Source organism: Bombus pyrosoma, linkage group LG10 (assembly GCF_014825855.1).
Source record: "Bombus pyrosoma isolate SC7728 linkage group LG10, ASM1482585v1, whole genome shotgun sequence".
NCBI lineage: Eukaryota > Metazoa > Arthropoda > Insecta > Hymenoptera > Apidae > Bombus > Bombus pyrosoma.
The window spans coordinates 1-18,429 of NC_057779.1; the positions used below are offsets into that span (position 1 = coordinate 1).

Consider the following 18,429-nt stretch of genomic DNA (forward strand, 5'->3'; position numbering starts at 1 on the left):
AGGTTTATAGGAATGTAATAAAAGCATTAAAGGAAAAAAATGCTATATACCACACATATCAGCTAAAAACGGAAAGAAGCTACAAGATAGTTATAAGAGGACTGCATCCAAAAATCAGCACGAAAAAGTTAAGTGATGAACTAGCAAAAATTGGACATCAAACAAGAACAATAAACAATATTACAAAATACGATACAAAACAACCATTACCATTATTCTTAATAGAACTCGAACCCAGAATCAACAACAAAGAAATTTATGAAATCAAAAAAATCCTAAACACAATAGTAACTGTAGAACCACCACGCTATAAAAAAGATATACCGCAATGCATGCGGTGTCAACAATACGGTCATACAAAAAATTATTGTAACAGAAGCCCGGTATGTGTTAAATGTGCAAAAAATCACTTAACAATACACTGCCCATACACAGGAAAAATAGAAGAAGTTAGGTGCTATAACTGTAATGGAAACCACCCAGCCAGCTGCAAAGGATGTGTAATTAAGAAACAATTACAACGCAAATTGTTTTCACCACGTCGCAATAGATCAACCAATAACTACAAACCACAACAAGGTACAACGGAGAATGATACAACATTGATAGCACATAACGATCCACATTATAAGCGGAAACATTAATCCTCAAGGTTACCGAAGCTATGCGCAAGTAACCCGAAACATTAGCCAAGCAACGCTTAATCAGAATCAAAGCAAAAATATCGAAGACGCTACAGAAATCAAAGAAATGCTAAAACAATCCATTAAAAGTACAGAGATGCTAGGAAAAATGGTAAGTGAATTAAACACAACACTAAGGCAACAAGTACAACAAAAAACAATCATGTTACAATTACTCACAAACTTGCTAAGTAAAAAATAGAGTGGAACATGCTGAAAATAGCAGCCTGGAACTCCAATGGCTTGCAACAGCGAGCCCACGAAACTAAAACATTCTTGTATAAAAATAATATTGATATACTACTTGTCTCAGAAACACATTTCACCTTAAAAAGTTACATGAAAATACCGTATTACACTATCTACGACACCAAACACCCCTCAGGTAAAGCACATGGAGGAACTGCAGTAATAATAAAAAATGACATCAAGCATCGCCTACATAGTCAAACAAATCAAGAACACCTACAAGCAACCACTGTCACAATACAAACTAATGACAATTACTTTCAGATACCAGCAGTATATGCACCACCGAGACACAAAATGACGCTTAAAAAATGGGAAGAGTACTTCCAATCCTTAGGCGACAAATATATCGCAGCAGGAGACTTTAATGCGAAGCACACGTTATGGGGTTCGAGAATTAATACACCGAGAGTCAGAACACTAGAAAAATATATTAGAAATAGCAACCTCAACGTGCTATCTACAGGAAGACCAACGTACTGGCCGACAGACCTCAATAAAACACCTGACCTGTTGGATTTTGCAATAACAAAAGGATTAAGTGTAAGTAAATTAAAAATAACAACCAGCCTTCAGCTTAACTCCGACCACAAACCAATTATATTAGAATATACAGGCAAACCACTACTTTATAACAAGTCAGAGTCGCTTTGCAATAAAATCACTAATTGGCAAACTTTTAAAGAGCTAAAACAAAATCAACTGCAATATCCCGTTGAAAGCACCTGAACACATTGAGCAGGCAGTAGCAACTCTGACAAAAATAATACAGGAAGCAGCGTGGGCAACCACCACCTATGAATCAAATAGCAGGCAATCAAAAACTATTCCACAGGATATCCTAGATAAAATCAGGGAAAAAAGAAAAGCGAAATTAAAATGGAAAAAACAGAGAACACGAGAAAATAAGAAAAACCTAAATAAACTTACAAAGGAATTAAAGAATAAAATAAGGGAACTTCGTAATAACGAATTCTCAAAATTCATCGAATCACTATCCGGGCATGAGAATACCAACCACTCCCTATGGAAAGTCACCAACAAAGTTAAGAAAACAATAAAATCAATCTCAGCAATCAAAAAAATGGACAACTCATGGGCCAGAAGCAACGAAGAGCAGGCAGAAGAATTTTCGAAGCACTTACAAAATACATTTTCACCGTATGAAATTAATAACAACATTCCCAGATGGCAAACAAATGAAGAAGTGGAAAATGCCAACAACACAACTGACAAACGCTGCACCATACTCAGCACAACAGCGCAAGAAGTTACAAACTTAATTAAGGCGAGTAAAGCACCAGAATTTGACTTGATCAATGGAAAAATCTTAAAAAAACTCCCCCCAAAGGTAATAAGACTAACAACGATAATATTCAACGCAATTCTAAGAATACAGTTTTTTCTTGCACTATGGAAAATAGCACAGATCGTAATGTTACCCAAACCAAACAAAAACCCACATTTAACTGCATCTTACAGGCCAATATCATTACTACTGCGTTTTCCAAACTACTAGAAAAAATAATATATAACCGCCTAAAACCAACAATAGAAAAAGAAAAACTAATACCGGACCATCAATTTGGATTCAGGAATAAACACTCCACAATAGAACAAATGCATAGACTCGTCAACGAAATCTTACAGGCATTGGAAACAAAACAATATTGTACGGCACTCTTTATGGACATCGAAAAAGCATTCGACAAAGTTAACCATGAAAAACTTCTTCAAACAATCAAAAAGCAATTTCCAGAACAAATCTACAAACTACTCAAATCTTACTTAAACAATACAACCTTTGTAGTAAAAATAAATGTTGCATATTCTGAAATTAAGGATATCAAAGCAGGAGTACCGCAAGGAAGCGTCCTGGGACCAATACTATACACACTATATACGGCAGACATACCAACAACTGTCAACAGCAAAACACTAACGTTCGCGGACGATACGGTCATACTAGCGAGGCACGCAAATCCAGAAACGGCTGCCGCACTATTACAAGAACACATTACAAAAATAGAAAAGTGGCTGCAAAACAAACAAATAAAAGCGAACACCAGTAAGTGCAATCACATAACATTTACGCTTAGAAAAGGTAAAACACCAGATATCCAACTGAATGGCGCCCACATAGCACAAACAAAGCATGTCAAATATCTAGGAATACATTTAGATACACACCTTACATGGAAGCATCACATAAAATCAATAACAAACAGAATACGTGGAAAAATGAAGCAGATGTACTGGTTAACCAATAGGAAATCTCAATTAAGCATAATGAATAAACTAAATTTATACAAATAATCTGGACATACGGAGTCCCACTATGGGGTATGACAGCAATGAGTCACATAAATAAAATAGAAACAGAGCAAGCAAAAATCTTAAAGACAATAGTTAACGCTCCATGGTACGTCAGAAATGAAGACTTACAAAAAGATTTAAAAATTCCAACAGTCAAAGAGGAAATCGCCAGATATGCAAAAAAGTATAAAGAAAGACTTGCAACAAGCCCAAATCAGCTGGTTGCTGAAACGAATAAAACTATAATAGAAAGAAGACTGAAGAAGAAGCATCCTGCAGACATCACAATAGAAATACAATAAACAACCTGGAAGATGGAGTCCCGCTGGGGGTAACAATCCACATGCTATATTTTACCAAATGTTTACAGCTATAATATTTTAGCAAATGTTCTACTGGACAAATTGTAAAATTTAAATAAATAATAAAAAAAATTACTTTCAATCGCCTCCTCAAATGTAAGAGGAGTATTTACACTACAATAATTTGCGTAAATATTATTACTATATATATTTCCTGGATATTTAATTGGTTCTTTTCTCTCGCGTTTTGATTTACGTGGTATATGCTCAAAATCAATCTTAGATTTCGAATCATTTTTATTTTCTTTAACTTTTTCTTGTTCAATTTCATCAGCGCTTTCGAAGCTATCATCCGATGATTCGTCACTTACACAATCGTTATTTTCTTCGTCTGATTCATCTAAACCGATACATTTTACATCTCTTTCTACGATATCAACATGTTTCGCAACTATTATTTTATTATTTACAAGAACTCTATAACCGATCTCATTGTAACCTAATAAAATTCCCATATCTGCTTTTTCTCAAATTTAGAAATTCTTTTCTGTTCTAGTCTTCTTAAAAACAATTTCCCTTTAATTAATTAGTTATGGACAATTATCGTAGTAAATATCGCGGCTAACGCGATAGGGGTCTGCGATTTTTCATACGTGAGAGTTCTTTGCGATATTAATTCACTCTCTAAGGCATTGAAGAAGCTTCCTTAAATCCTGTACTAAATTCTTCGTGCATAAATGTTCGTAAATTAATTACGTGTGACGTAAATTATGCGAAAGTTCGAGGCGTCGCCCCTCGTGTCTGCGATTTTTCATATATGGCAACTTTATGCGAAATTAAGTCACTCTCTAAGGAATTGCAGAAGCTTCCTCAGATTCTGTACTAAATTCTTCGTGCATAAAAGTTCATAAATTAATTACGTGTAGTGATACTTATTAGTGATATAATATAACGAAATACAATATAACGTAATATAAGATAACGCAGTACATTATAACGTAATATAATATACCGTAATAGAATACCACGCAATACAATACCACGTAATATACTACAACGTAATATAATTGAACGCAAGACATTATAACGTGATATAATATAACGTAACACATTATAACGAAACATATTATAACGTAATACAATATAACGAAATACTATATAGCGTAATACATTATAACGTAATACATTATATCGTAATATAATATAACGGTAGTACTATATAACGTAATACTTTATAACGTAATATAATATGACGTAATATTCTATAACGTAATACATCATAACGTAATATTATATAACGTCATACTATATAACGTAATAGATTATAACGTAATATAATATAGCGTATTATGACAATATTCAACATTCAAGACATTTGCAAAGCTGTGACGAGCATTCTCAAAAGAATAAGAAGACGTGTAACAATTGTTTGTCGCATTGGTTTGTCATACAAATGGTTGTATCGCCCTTGGGGGAAATGTGGTTTGAATAAAATGAAACATTTTCATCAAAACGATGCCTCTGCCTTGTTATTTAAAAGTTCGGTTGCTTTTACGACAGACTGTGTATATATGTATGTATGTATGTATAAGTGAAATTACTCCGATCATTGAGCCCGACAATATATCAAAGTGAATGAAATTGATGGGGTATGCCTTTTTGTGTATAAGTGCTTGTTTTTTATTTTGTACAAGAGGAAAAAAAAGTTTATATATTTCTAAATATTACTGCTTCTAAACATAATAAAATCATTAGACCAATTTTTGATTTTCTCTGTGGCTGATAGATGACACAAATGTGTTGTATAAATCTAATTTGTATACAACATTTAATGAACTTACGCATACGATATTCAATTAAAATCTTTAATTGAACTTAATCCGAAACTTGTTTGGTTTGGTCGTCGACATTTGAATCTCCTCATCTTTAGGTATGTTCATTTATTACATCTTTTTTCAAAACTATGTCAATATGGTGATCAACTTCCACTGTGATATAACCAAATCCAAATTTATACAGAAAAAGCACACAAATTTGATTCTCATCTATGGTTCGTATCGACGCAATTCCTGTCATTTTAAAATAAAGCAACTGATAAAACACCGATCATGTCGTATTCGAATAGCTTCAAATCTAAAAATGATATATCGAGTGTAGAAAACAATTTTATACTTTTAATTTTACATTTCACGTGTTTTGTTGCACAAAATCTTTATTCTCAAAAATTGAAATATTCCAGAGTGATCAATGATTGAATTTCATTTTGACTCGATAATTTTCATCGTTTTTGAATTTCTATCTTCTCATAGACTAGGACGTGATTTGTACAAATTTTCACACAGAATTAAATCTTTTCGTTGATAAATTTTTATTATAATTTTTAATATCACTAACGAGAAAACAAATCGGTTCCGCAACTTTGGCATCAGGCATATTAAAATTCTTTTAATTACATCACAATTAGAATACTAAATGACATATTATTTGTAAAATTAAATATCGACCAGGAATTATTTACATTTATTTTAAAATATTAATGATAAAAATATTAACATTGATTACAGACTACTAACGTATTTAACTACACATTTAACTACGCTAGAATCTGAAACATTTTTCGTGTTTGTGGAATCGATCGTATCGTATGTTGCAACTTAATATTTCTGGAATGGAATAATTAAGAACTAAATAAGACGCAAAGTAAATATTATTATAAATACAACATTATAGCGATGGAAGCTAAAAGAAATGCTAAATTGTGTAGCAGGAATACACGAGTAGAATTTTGATTGTTACAAGCGTAGCCTTCGCAGAAATAACACGCAATGCTGGATCCCTGAAAATATTCCTCTAATTGGCAGTATCCATCGATTTCTCGTGACGGGACGCAACCTCGCACCGTTACCAATATGTGCCCATCTACATCATGAAGGAAATATGTAGTTATTTTATAGTCTCGGCAGTATCATAAACAGAAAAAGCTTAAAGCTAAGCTAAATGAAAATCAATGTGACGGTGGTAAAAAGCAAGAATTTCAAGATTGGATACCAGCGTTGCTAAGTTTAACGTTGAATGTAACATATCAAGTATTTATTTTATATAATTGCTTACAAACGTGAGAAGGAATCTTACGATGCCATTAAAACAACTGACTTCTCAGAAGACTGAATATGATTTTCATTTTACTAACAAATTAACAGTAAATAAAAGAATATTTCCATATTTGTACAGTTACTATAAATTGTTATCTCTACTTTATGTCACTCATCTAATATAGATAGATCTTTGTTGTGGTTTTTAATAAATGACTAAATTATTATACGATCATAAATTTTATATTTATGTTTAAGTGTAAGCATTATCCTATCGTCTTTGGAAAGTGATACTTCGAAGAATAATTTTGCACGTAAAAAATAAATCAAAAAATTAAATGTAACGTCTGTCCGAAGAAGCTTCGGTTTTGAAAAAATCGAAATTAAAAATTGATCGAGTAAACGCATACGTATACTCCACGTCTGTAATTGATTTGTAGTGACAAGCAATACAAGAGTGATAAATATCGGTGATATATCTATTTATCAATTCTATAAATCGATAATTTTGTTAATTTACGTGTATATTATTCAATACAGTATTGAAAGTGATATATCCCTTTATAAGAGAAAAATTAAGAATTCAAACGTATTTTGATGTTTCATTAATCCTTCAAAAGTTCGTATCTGTCATTTAGATGCGAAAGATTTATTATATAATATTTTACACATAGCTGTATGTGTTTATATAACCGTGTTCCTGCAAATATAGAATATATCTTTGTATGTTCGCTTGATGTTTGATCTGCTAGTATTAGAAGATGTCTACTTCGTAGATGTTAAAAGATGCCTAAGTGCCTGTTTAAAGTTCGTGCTTTGAATGTTAAAAGATGCCTAGTGTGGATTTTGTTGAGAATGTCGAAGATACCCTTAATATGCTTAGGATACATACATATATTAGGATATATATGATTATTATTAAAAAGTCAATATTCCGATCACCATCAGTGTCGTAATTATCCCTTTTCCGGTGAGGGTGTGACGGTATCTGAAGTTACATGACGTGAAATAATCTGTGTTTCTCGAAAATTTGGCGATATTTTATCCAGGTCAGAAATTTCAGCAACTTGTATCTTTACACGTGTTTCTACATTGTCCTTCGAAAATACTGAGTTTATAACACTTCATTTATTATTTTAGTATGCCAATTATTGATTACAGAAGAAACTAAAATTTCTAAAAAATAATATTTTAAGATTCCTGCTCAAAAATATTCTTTCTTTGTGACCATGCTGGTAAGTTTTACTCGCGAAGATCTCACGAAATCTTTAGTATATTCTGAACAAATGCTCCTATGCATATTCCATAATAATATATATATATTAATCTCAAACGCAAATAACATAATACTCAATTAAATTATGAAATTTCATGTGTTACGCTAAAAGTATAAGTATTAAGTAAACATTATTAACTGGAAAGAAAGCCATATCAAAATATTTCTTTAGATTTTCTCAATAATGTTCGAGTGGCGTAAACATTTGAAATAAGATAAAGCTCAAAATCATGAGATGATAATTATGAATAAATATAATATTATGGATTAATTATGAATAAGTTATGAATACATAATCGTAAATCATGGAGAATTGCAACCGAGTGTAGACTACTTGGGAAATTTTAAATGATTGAAAAGCAATATTAGAAGACTCCTGAATTAAAGAAAAGCTAACACTAAGGAATAAAAAAGAATGACTAGTGAAAGCATAAAACAAGTTTTAACTGAAAATTCGGACGTATAAAGAGTGCGCGTGTAGTTTGTGGCGTATGTTTCAAAAATATTACAAATCAATTGAAGACCATAAGAGAAACTACATGATTTTGAATTATGACATAATCACTATAAAATCATGTGTTTCTAAAGCTACGAAAACATAATTAAAAATCTTTTATGGTGTTATTACATTATAATATAATAATCAGTTTTTAATTGAAACACTTTGTATCGCAGTTAATAAATAATTCATCAAAAACTGAATATACTCTTGAAAAATGTAAAGCATCTGTGCTGTGTTAATTGCAAAATGTACATTAATTTCGATTGCGTGACATTGTTGTTCAATTTGAAATTTGCATATTTGTAATTAGAAACATGATATACAGAGTGAGCTACATAAAGTATAGCATTTCTAAGTCTGTATGCGATAGATAGATATATGTCTATATACCACCATAAATATAAACATCATTAGATATATAAAGTCCTTCCCCCCAATATATTTTCTTTTATCATTGTATTTATCATAGCATTTTCTTTTTTTTTTTTTTTTTTGATAAAAAATTCGTACTGTAAAAATGAAATATAGATCAAAAATAGCACAAATACTTTTTGCAACCACTGTATGTACATAAAAGATTATTTTTTTTATTTCCATTGTAAAAAAATTCCTTAATCTTATCGTGCAAACGTTTTGTTTTGATATTTTATGCAATGAAAAATCCAATGTCGCAATGTCTAGAAATGAGAGTTGCATTAATATTATGCTTGTGCTTGTTTAATTACTACATTTAGATGAAAAATAATTTGTTATCATTTTGTATTTCCGCAGTAAATTTGCTAATAAAGCATTTACGAGTCTCATTTACATGACATTTTTTTCATTCTTACTCGCACATAAAATATACCGACAGTTTTGCAAGAAGGAACCGAAACGCTTTGTAGATAAGTAAACGTTTCATTTGTAAGTGTTCACATATGTCACTTATATGACATTTGGACAATACAAACACATTTCTTGACATAGTCTAAGGACTACCAAGGTATTAGCTGTTTAGTATGTAGAAGCGTGTGCGAATGCAATCAACGTTAATATAAGCACGTAGTAGATATGTGCATATATGATTTACATACATGTATACAATGCGTGCACGTAATGAAGGTGAGCGCACGCAACAGTAATTTACAACTGGATATACTTTATACGCACAATCGATGACGCTTTTAAGACAATTCTGCGACTCGTTTTGGGGACAGAGAACTAAGTCGAAATAAGGCGTCGGGACGTAAGGATCGTTGCACTCTCTTGTATGTCCATTTGTCAAATCGGTATTGCATTGGTAACACCATAGATTTCCTCCTGTCGTGTATTCTGTTAAGTGGTTAAATTTTCTCGATTTTAAAGTAGTCAACAAGTAAGGTTGAAAAGAATGTTAAGCTTAGAAGTAAACAAAGTTAAAGGTGAAGTAACGGAATTAATCTAACTGTAAATCATTACAACTATATATAAGATATTAATGCATATCATGGTGGTGACACTTTGCATAATTACAATTATTCTTTGTGAATTGTAAGTGACTCTTTCTTGAATTACTAAACTTTTTCGACTAAGAATTATAACAAAGTACTTGCAATAATTACTGTCTATTAAATTCGTTTTGAATTGTCCTAATACTTATCAATTGTGTTAATAGTAAACTTAACTAAGTGTCATTTCCATTGAACGCTTGCACAAAAATAATATTAAAAGCTACCGATTTAAGCTCTACTTACCCAAATTCATGAGAACGATTATTATCGCCAAACTTACTTGTGCAGCCATGTTGGTTCTACCTGCTATCTTATCTATGATAATAAAGGTAAGGACTGTAGCAGATGTCTGCAGTGCAGATGTTAAACGTATTAAGAAATACATACATATTATGCATACAATCTTCCTCGTGTACGTAATAATCTATAAACGTTAAAATTATCAAACAACATTGTTCCTCAGTGTTGCATTTAATAATTGAATAATCATCATAAAGTAAGTACTATTAAAAAACTGTACAGAGTAATTGCATTTTCAAACCCTTCCAATCATATATTTTTTAAATTCTTCTCGTTTAGAATTATAGTGCACAGATATTACATTAGAATACATATTTAAAAATCAAGCTGTAATATCTTTCGAATCATTGTAAAAAAACACGGTGTTAATATTAAAACTAAGTGTGAATATTAATACATATTTACAAATAACATTAATAGAAAAGTGAATAAAATAGATAATGCCGTGACAAGTTTTAACCGCATATCACCTGTCGTTTCCTTTAAGTACCACGCATACATAAATTTTCATTTATTTCACTATTTGATAAGCTTGAAATTGGTAGTCTACGTTTTTATGTTTGAGAATATCGTTTCTTTAAAATTTTTCTCGAAAACGTATATTTCCATTAATATGAAAAGACATCGCTCATATCTGCTTAGAGAAACCTCACGGATTACGTATATTTTTCTAATGCGCACATTTATGTACAAAGTTTAAAATTCTTACTGCTTAGTATCTTCAGTTATTTGTTGAAAAATTGCGGATTGAATTTTTAACGATAATACAGTACAATCGGTCGATATATATTTATTGCTCGTCACAATTTTCGATAATAATATATTCCATCTTTAGAAGCTAAGTAGCATTCCGTGATATAAACATTAGCCAAATTTGATATTTCATAAGCCTCTTCGTTTGTATGTACAATACACATATAAGATCAAGTACATATATAATATACATATATTTACTTCTTTATGCTTGTAAGGTCGTGCTTAATGAATTTAATCGCAAATGCAATTTGACAAATATACATAATAACATCCGAATTTTTATAATGAACACACATACAGGCAATGACCATTGCTCAATCAGCATAAAGTCGTTAAATATAAGTCTATAGACATGAGCTTCTCGAAGTATTCGATATACAAAATCTGCTAGCCAATTTATTCTTAAAATTTGGACAATAGAAATTGTGTGGAAAGTCACATTTCTGTCTGGAATTCTTTCATACGTATTTCGTTGTTTTTATTTCATTATGAAACAGGAAAGAAACAAGACAGAAACGTGTATATATATCAGAAGTCATTCTAAAGTAATGAAACAAATCTGATGAATTCCCTTATAGACTATCGCAAGTTTAATTTAACCGCGAAAAGAAGTTTGATTATTTAATAATTTGCATCTTTCGTCTGTACGAAATAGGAATTTACGATCTCGCTACAGAAAATACAAATAAAAATTATGTACGTATATAGAAAACGATAAAAATATACAGAAAAATAATTTATTCGTTAGTCAAAAATTAATCTAACAACGCTGAATTTTTAATTTTTTTTTTCCTTTTTTCGAATATCCATTGTATGATACATACTCGTGGCACGATGTGAAATATTAGTGAACAATGTATATGCTTAATGTGTGTGTTTTCAAGTCTTAGAATACGCTATGAATCGATTAACGAGCAACGCCTGTAAGGCCGATCGCAATCAACTCTATATTTTGATATATAAAGGTTACGCGCTGTTATAAAAACAGCCCAAAACTACAGCTCCAAGAGCGGACAACAAAGTAAAGGAAATTATTGGCGACATTGTAATCGAACTATTGCAAGCGTCCTCCGTGCATAATTCACAAAATTCCAGCTTCTTATCGTTAGGGATCATTGTATTTATCGATTTGCACGGGTCAAAGGTCTCTGTCTTCGCTGTTTGGCAACTTCTCATTGTGATGTTTTGATATTTATCTAATAAACATAAATAAAAGTTCTTTCGCTTACATTCTTTCGATGAATAATTGGTAATTAAATAATCAGGTAGGTAATTAATCAGATAAATGATAATTTGAATAATAATTATACGTTTGAATATAAAGATAATGGTAGAAGTATGGCGCAACAGATTTTCGTTTGGCACTTTCACCCTCGTATTCACGCATTCGCTCGTTTATTCACACCATTTCTAAATTTGAAACCTATCACGATGATGAACTAAAATTCTCATACTCTGAATAATTTACCCTTAAAAATCATTTTAGCACACGCCATTAGAGCGACAGGTTCGGGATCCAAATTGTCAACATCAAAAATTGAAGCTGCCCATTCTAAAGCTTTGTGCTGTTGAATTTTCAGTTTCCAATCCACCATGTGGTTTAAAGTACATTCGTCAAGTTCAAGGTTATGTGCCTTAGGATCTGTTTCACAATTAGGATGCGTTAATGAAGTACACACATAGCATCTTACATTCTTATCTGTGAAACAAAAAGAACAGTTATTTGTAATACAAAATACGTTCTTATAAAAATAATTTTTGCAGAATTAGAATTGTTTCCGTCGCATAATATTAAACATACAGGACGTTAGATGAGCCTAAAAACGGCCAAATTATTTTGAAAACGAAACATTTTTGGAAAAAATGTTTCGGACTAAAGTTTTAAGGCCAAGGTTGCATCAAGGTCAATATGATTTTTTAAAACCATAAAATTCGACCTCGAGGCACGATGTGGAACCTGGATAATGCTAGTGCTGGCGGCACTTCTAAATCACTCAAGTAATTCTTAACAAATATAGGTCATCAACCAGTGTTTTGGAAAGGTCATATTGCCGTCAGCTCTAACACTGCATAATAAAAAATGGGGTGTTCCATTTGCAAAAATCATGTCGATCTTGACATGACCTAGATCCAACGAATCAAAATCAAACGAATATGAACATTCAATAGAACTTTTAAAACCTTGAAATAATAAATAATAATCTCAAAAGATACTCGATATTGTTAGGTTTCTGAGGTTGTAATGGTATGAAACAGTTTAATTGATTATTTAATGAAGTAATTATTAGGTTGTCTGAGAAGTGTCTTTCTTTCGCAAACGTGTTTTTTACAACAGTGCACCTTCAAGCAAACGTGAAACCAAGTCTGTGAAATATCACGGTGTTTATCTCAACAGAAAAAAATGGATCGTACGTAATTCGACAAAATAATATAAAACAAAAACGCTGTACGTCTATTATTTCCTCATAAAACGAAAGAAACTTTTCGGACAACCTAATATTAAGTACAAGCGTACCACTAATGGCGTTATTGCTTGTAATTCTACTTACATGTAGTAAACATACATAAAACTACATGAACATGGTATATTTTGCAATAATCGTTCAACAACAGAAAAGTAATAAACAATAGCTTGTTTTCATATATCATTTGGTTCACTTATAACATTTTTTTGAATAATCGATATTTTTGCAAAACGTTGATTTTTCAGTTCTAATTGAATTTTGGAAATTGAGACAAATCTACAAGAGTTCCATTTCGTCGAGTAAATAGAATATCGAAACATTCGAACTTTTTTTCATAAATTACAATCAGTAAATTCATTTCCCATTCTGCACGGACAGTCACTTCTTTCGTCATTATCTCGCGATTCTTCACCTTCAACATTTGTATCACTCGAAAGTTGTTGAGTTTGACATTGCAGTATTTTCATACGCCTCTCACAAGTACTTTACATGTTTCATGTTTTGCACGAAATACTTACAAGATATGGCCACGGTTGTGTGTATTTGCTTAATGTTTGTTTTAGAAAGAAATTTTATTACTTAAAAATCAAAACAATTCATCACTCCGTTATTATAAACACTATAAAGTTCACGTTTTAGAAAATAGATGAGATTATAATTAAGTGATTTTATATATCTTTGATTCATAAAACACTGAATTTTTAGTTTTAACAGAAAAAAGAGTTGATAAGAGCTAATAATAAATTTAAATTTTGTTCGAGAAATAATAAAAAAGATATTACTAGCTTTCTAACTATTTAAAGTTAAGCTCAAGTAACTATTAGATTAAACCGTTGTCATTGCAAGACTAAGTGATACGATTTTTGCAACTTTCTAAATTGATATAAAAAATATGGTAAAAAAGTCAGTGAACAAAATATAGAATTAAATGTTACATAAAATAAGAACGTGAAAAGATCACGATAATTACTTTTGAAATCCAAACAAATAAGAATATATACAGCAACATATAGATTCCAAAATTAATCTTACATAGATGAAACGTTTTTCATTCTTGTTCAGCGTATATCTAGTACAATAACGGTAAGAAAATAGAGAAAGGCGTAAATGTTCCAGAATAATAACGTATTAATCTCCTTAGAAAAATATAGAAGCCATTTTTCTAGATTATAATCCATTTCAATTCAACGATTGTTTGTTTTCCGGAAGAAGTAAATAATCTATTTCCTCTGGCGCCTGGTAGACGCCTCTACGACGTCGGAACATTCCTCTACTGTCGCACATAATTCTAACAAACCAATGGATGGTGCTTACGTACCGTGAGAATGTTTATAATCGAGCGTATATTTCCAATGTCCCGTTTTCAAACATACGCATATTCAATGTAGTTATTATTTGGGTCGCAGTATTATGGCGCCAAGAGTCGCGACACTATATTACTCACCCCTACAAATTGTTCCATATCTCGTAGTTCGACAAACGATAGTTAACCTACTCCTACGTACTACCCATCTAGTTTCAAGCTGTTTCGAATCGATTGAGAATATCCGCGACTCGAGAGTAATGGTTTTTTTATCTTTTTTATTTTCACGTTGTCTCATAAATATATATTAAAAGACATCTTAAAGTTATCAAGAGTCTCTGACAGTTAATTAACGTCAACTGTAAATATGATTACTATATATACGGGATAAATAGCTAATCGAAAGCTGAACAATGCGGAATATTGGGAAATATCTTTGACCAGCAAATCTACATATATCTGATCTAGTCGTAGCCTCCGGTAACATTTTTAATCATGCAAAGGGACGTTTACTGTCATTAAGTTGCCATGTACTAGCCTAACGTCTATACAATGTATTGAATTTTAACATAGTCTTATATAAAAATTGCATTGTCTATACTGCTTAGATACTATATGATAATTAATTTATGTACATTAATTTTAACACAGTTAGCAATATTAATTAGAATATCTTTATACCAACGTGTATAAGGCAACATCATAATACTGTACTGTTAACGTTTCCAACAATTTCAGCAGTTATCATAGTGCAAAACTATAGCAGAATCTAATAGCTAATATTGTCTATTCATTAGATTATAAGGAACATCTTTAATCGGTTATTCCGAAATCAGTATGAAAATAACATGATGAAATTTCTTTTGATATTTACAAAAATATTGTGATTGATATAGTTATCCAGTAATAAAATTTAAATACGTACAGCTTCTAAATCAGGAAATATGCAATCTGTTACTCAAAGCATTACCGAAATATCTAAGGCGGCTTGTGTATGACAAATTGCCTGTCAGTAGGGGTACCTTTGTATTTTTGAAATTTTTATGCTAAAAGGCAATGCAAAGAGATCAGAAATATATATTTATTCAGTAAAGAATATTTGTTTCAATGCCCTTAATCACAGTACTTCTGAAATACAAGTGCAAATATATTCTTGTAAGAGTTAAATGTTATATTAATTTTTGGTATCGAAATTAATGTTTGCGGTTTAGAAACATAAGGAGTGGAAATAATCATAATAATATGAAACCATAAAATAGATAATGAGAACTTCTTTGTAGCAAAAGTAAAAGGACTAAAAAGTACTATGATGTTTAATAATTTGTCTAATAAATCTATCTGCATAGTTTCTGAAATAATCTAATACATTATACTAGTTATCATAGTTACTTTCTTACTTTCATATATCTATTTCGTAAATAAAAATTTGTAATTACTTAGCTTCTAACGAGCTTTTCTATATCTACATCTTTTTTAATTTTAATTGAAATACGTATCAATAATGTCATCAATTTGTATAGGATATTATGAACAAAAATTTTAAGCTAACATATTTTTAACATATATTAACAATAAATACCATATATGATGTGTATATACAGTGTCTGAAGTTTTTCCGTCAAACGGTACTATTACATTCTAGAATAAAAATAAGAAAAAATGTCGTACACAAACTATGATAAAAATACGAAACAACAGGGAAGTGAGTTTTCGTTTCGTTTGATAAAATGTTTAAACGAGCATTAACCTTAACGACAAGCTAAAGAGGGCCAATTATTCGCTCCCTCATATGACCAAATATTATGTCATTTTTACTCGTTAGAAACTTTAAAGCGAAAGATTTGCCAGATAAGAATTAATTGTACACTAAGAACTGATACAAGGAGATAATATAAAGGATCAATACAAAGAATTAATATAAGGAAATTCAATGAAACGAATGAAAGGTTCGTAACGTAGTAAATTCAACTTCCATCAATTATATTTTTATAAAATCGAACAATACTTTGAAATGGAATTAACGTATGGAAGTACCGCTATTTAAATGGAAATACCGCTAATATGCATGCCTTTATGCTTTTTTAAACGAAAAACCAGTCCATTGTTATTTTATACTTCTCCTGTAAGTGTTTAATAAAATATTTATGAGCTTATATATAAGTTCAGTTCCTCTTTGAATTGTTACTCATAGAATACGCAGAAGTTTGGTGGAAGAAATCTGGAACACTATATACATATATATCTATAAGAATAACACATACATATACTATATGCACAGTATGTGTACTGTTATGTTTATCCTATTACTCTAATAGACTGTATTTTATAAACCACCATATATCCTATGAGCGCTACTATAGAAAAATTGCAAAGAAAATCGTTCAATAAATTAATCACAACATGGAATCAATGTTAAAAACATAAAATGTAAATATTTCATATTGGCACACCAACAGCTTGTAAAATCAACGTATTGCTTAACAAACTTTCACTTGCATTTTCACTAGTGTTCCACGATATTTGAAAAAAAAATCTTTTTGTATCGTTTTTTAAAAAGTAAATTTTCAGTATAATCACCTGCACGAGCCGTCAACACGAACGCGAGACTAACAATTAACACTAGGATTCTTCGATACATCCCGGGAGTTGCGAGAGACAAGGTCTCACCTGAAGAAGTTTACTCTCGGGGAGCAGAATACAAACTGCGATTTGTGACGGGGGTTGAAGCACTGGCACAAGGAAAGATTGTCGCCGAGTCGACAGCCTGATCGCGAGTATGAGATTGCGAGGTCCGCCACTCACCACGCCACTCACCGACCTCCTCTCCTCTTTTCACCACTCCTCACTGTTTTTCGCCTCTCCTCCACAGATCGCATAATCGCGCAAGTCGCGTAGAGATTTAGCTTCTTTTTCCCTTCGAAGCCTTTCCTCTAGATCGTTCGACGTCTAGATCAGTATTACGCATTCAGCTTCATTAAATGCTCATGTGAATTCTTATTTTCCAAAAAGAAAACTAATCTCTCATGCAATACTATTATTAATCCTTCGTCTGCAACCTTATTTTATTGACGTCGTCCGAATACTGGGTCGTTTAAGTTCATACAGTTATTTTTTGGATTTTTGTGCTTTGTAAAAGCCTCTGAAGTTTTTGAATACTCTTCCAAGTTTCTAGAATATCATGCAATAATATTCATTGCTACGTGTTGACGTAACTTTTTTAAGCAAAGCGAAATTTAAAGAAAAATGTGGAAATAAATTGATAAATAAATGTGGAAAAATTACTTTAAACTACTGACCGAAAATTAGTTAAAATTTTTTATACTTTTATATTTTAATAAAGTTAAATTTTTTTTAATTTATATATACATTTTTTCTATAGGTATTACATTCTTGTTCTCTTTTTCTTGTTTCTTTTAGTAAAGGTACTTTTGTTACAACCTGAATGTATGGAAAATGTACAGTTGAAATATAATCTGTTCTATTTGCGTGAAAAATTGAAATTAATAAAATTGACTTGAATTTTAAAAATTATATAAAATGGGATATACGTATTAAATATATAAGAAACAAGTTACTCTATTGTTACCTCTAAGATTGAAAGATGTAATCACTGAAACGACTTCAATCATTTTCAATCGGTTCCCATTGAAATCACCGACAACAATTCACCGACACCAGATTTAATCGACGCCAGACTTCACCGATACCAAACTTCG

General features: G+C 31.1%; 2 protein-coding genes across 3 annotated transcripts; both read right to left on the reverse strand.

The window, feature by feature from the left end:
• Positions 1–4,908: 4,908 nt before the first annotated feature.
• On the reverse strand, positions 4,909–10,813 carry LOC122571555. The gene is made up of 3 exons (XM_043735467.1): positions 10,133–10,813; positions 9,570–9,731; positions 4,909–6,469 (listed from the first exon to the last, which is right to left on the reverse strand). Exons 1-3 carry the CDS (start codon positions 10,272–10,274, stop codon positions 6,261–6,263), a joined length of 513 nt encoding a protein of 170 aa, XP_043591402.1. The 5' UTR covers positions 10,275–10,813; the 3' UTR covers positions 4,909–6,260.
• A 150-nt stretch (positions 10,814–10,963) lies between these two features.
• LOC122571554 lies at positions 10,964–17,495 on the reverse strand. 2 transcript variants are annotated; one of them, XM_043735466.1, is made up of 3 exons: positions 17,291–17,495; positions 12,414–12,587; positions 10,964–12,141 (listed from the first exon to the last, which is right to left on the reverse strand). In XM_043735466.1, exons 1-3 carry the CDS (start codon positions 17,349–17,351, stop codon positions 11,912–11,914), a joined length of 465 nt encoding a protein of 154 aa, XP_043591401.1. In that variant the 5' UTR covers positions 17,352–17,495; the 3' UTR covers positions 10,964–11,911. The 2 variants fall into 2 exon arrangements, with proteins under 2 accessions (XP_043591401.1, XP_043591399.1); XM_043735464.1 differs by having other exon boundaries at positions 12,414–12,644; positions 17,291–17,494.
• Positions 17,496–18,429: the final 934 nt, after the last annotated feature.

What these genes read in the sequence shown, in the direction of transcription:
- LOC122571555 (XM_043735467.1), bottom strand. Translation starts at nt 10,274, where the DNA reads ATGTATTTCTTAATACGTTTAACATCTGCACTGCAGACATCTGCTACA. An exon ending in AATCGTTCTCATGAATTTGG is followed by an intron (nt 9,732 to 10,132) that starts GTAAGTAGAGCT and finishes ACCACTTAACAG; the next exon opens with AATACACGACAGGAGGAAAT. An exon ending in TCTTAAAAGCGTCATCGATT is followed by an intron (nt 6,470 to 9,569) that starts GTGCGTATAAAG and finishes TTCATGATGTAG; the next exon opens with ATGGGCACATATTGGTAACG.
- LOC122571554 (XM_043735464.1), bottom strand. Translation starts at nt 17,351, where the DNA reads ATGTATCGAAGAATCCTAGTGTTAATTGTTAGTCTCGCGTTCGTGTTG. An exon ending in CGTGTTGACGGCTCGTGCAG is followed by an intron (nt 12,645 to 17,290) that starts GTGATTATACTG and finishes TTTGTTTCACAG; the next exon opens with ATAAGAATGTAAGATGCTAT. An exon ending in TGCTAAAATGATTTTTAAGG is followed by an intron (nt 12,142 to 12,413) that starts GTAAATTATTCA and finishes TATGTTTATTAG; the next exon opens with ATAAATATCAAAACATCACA.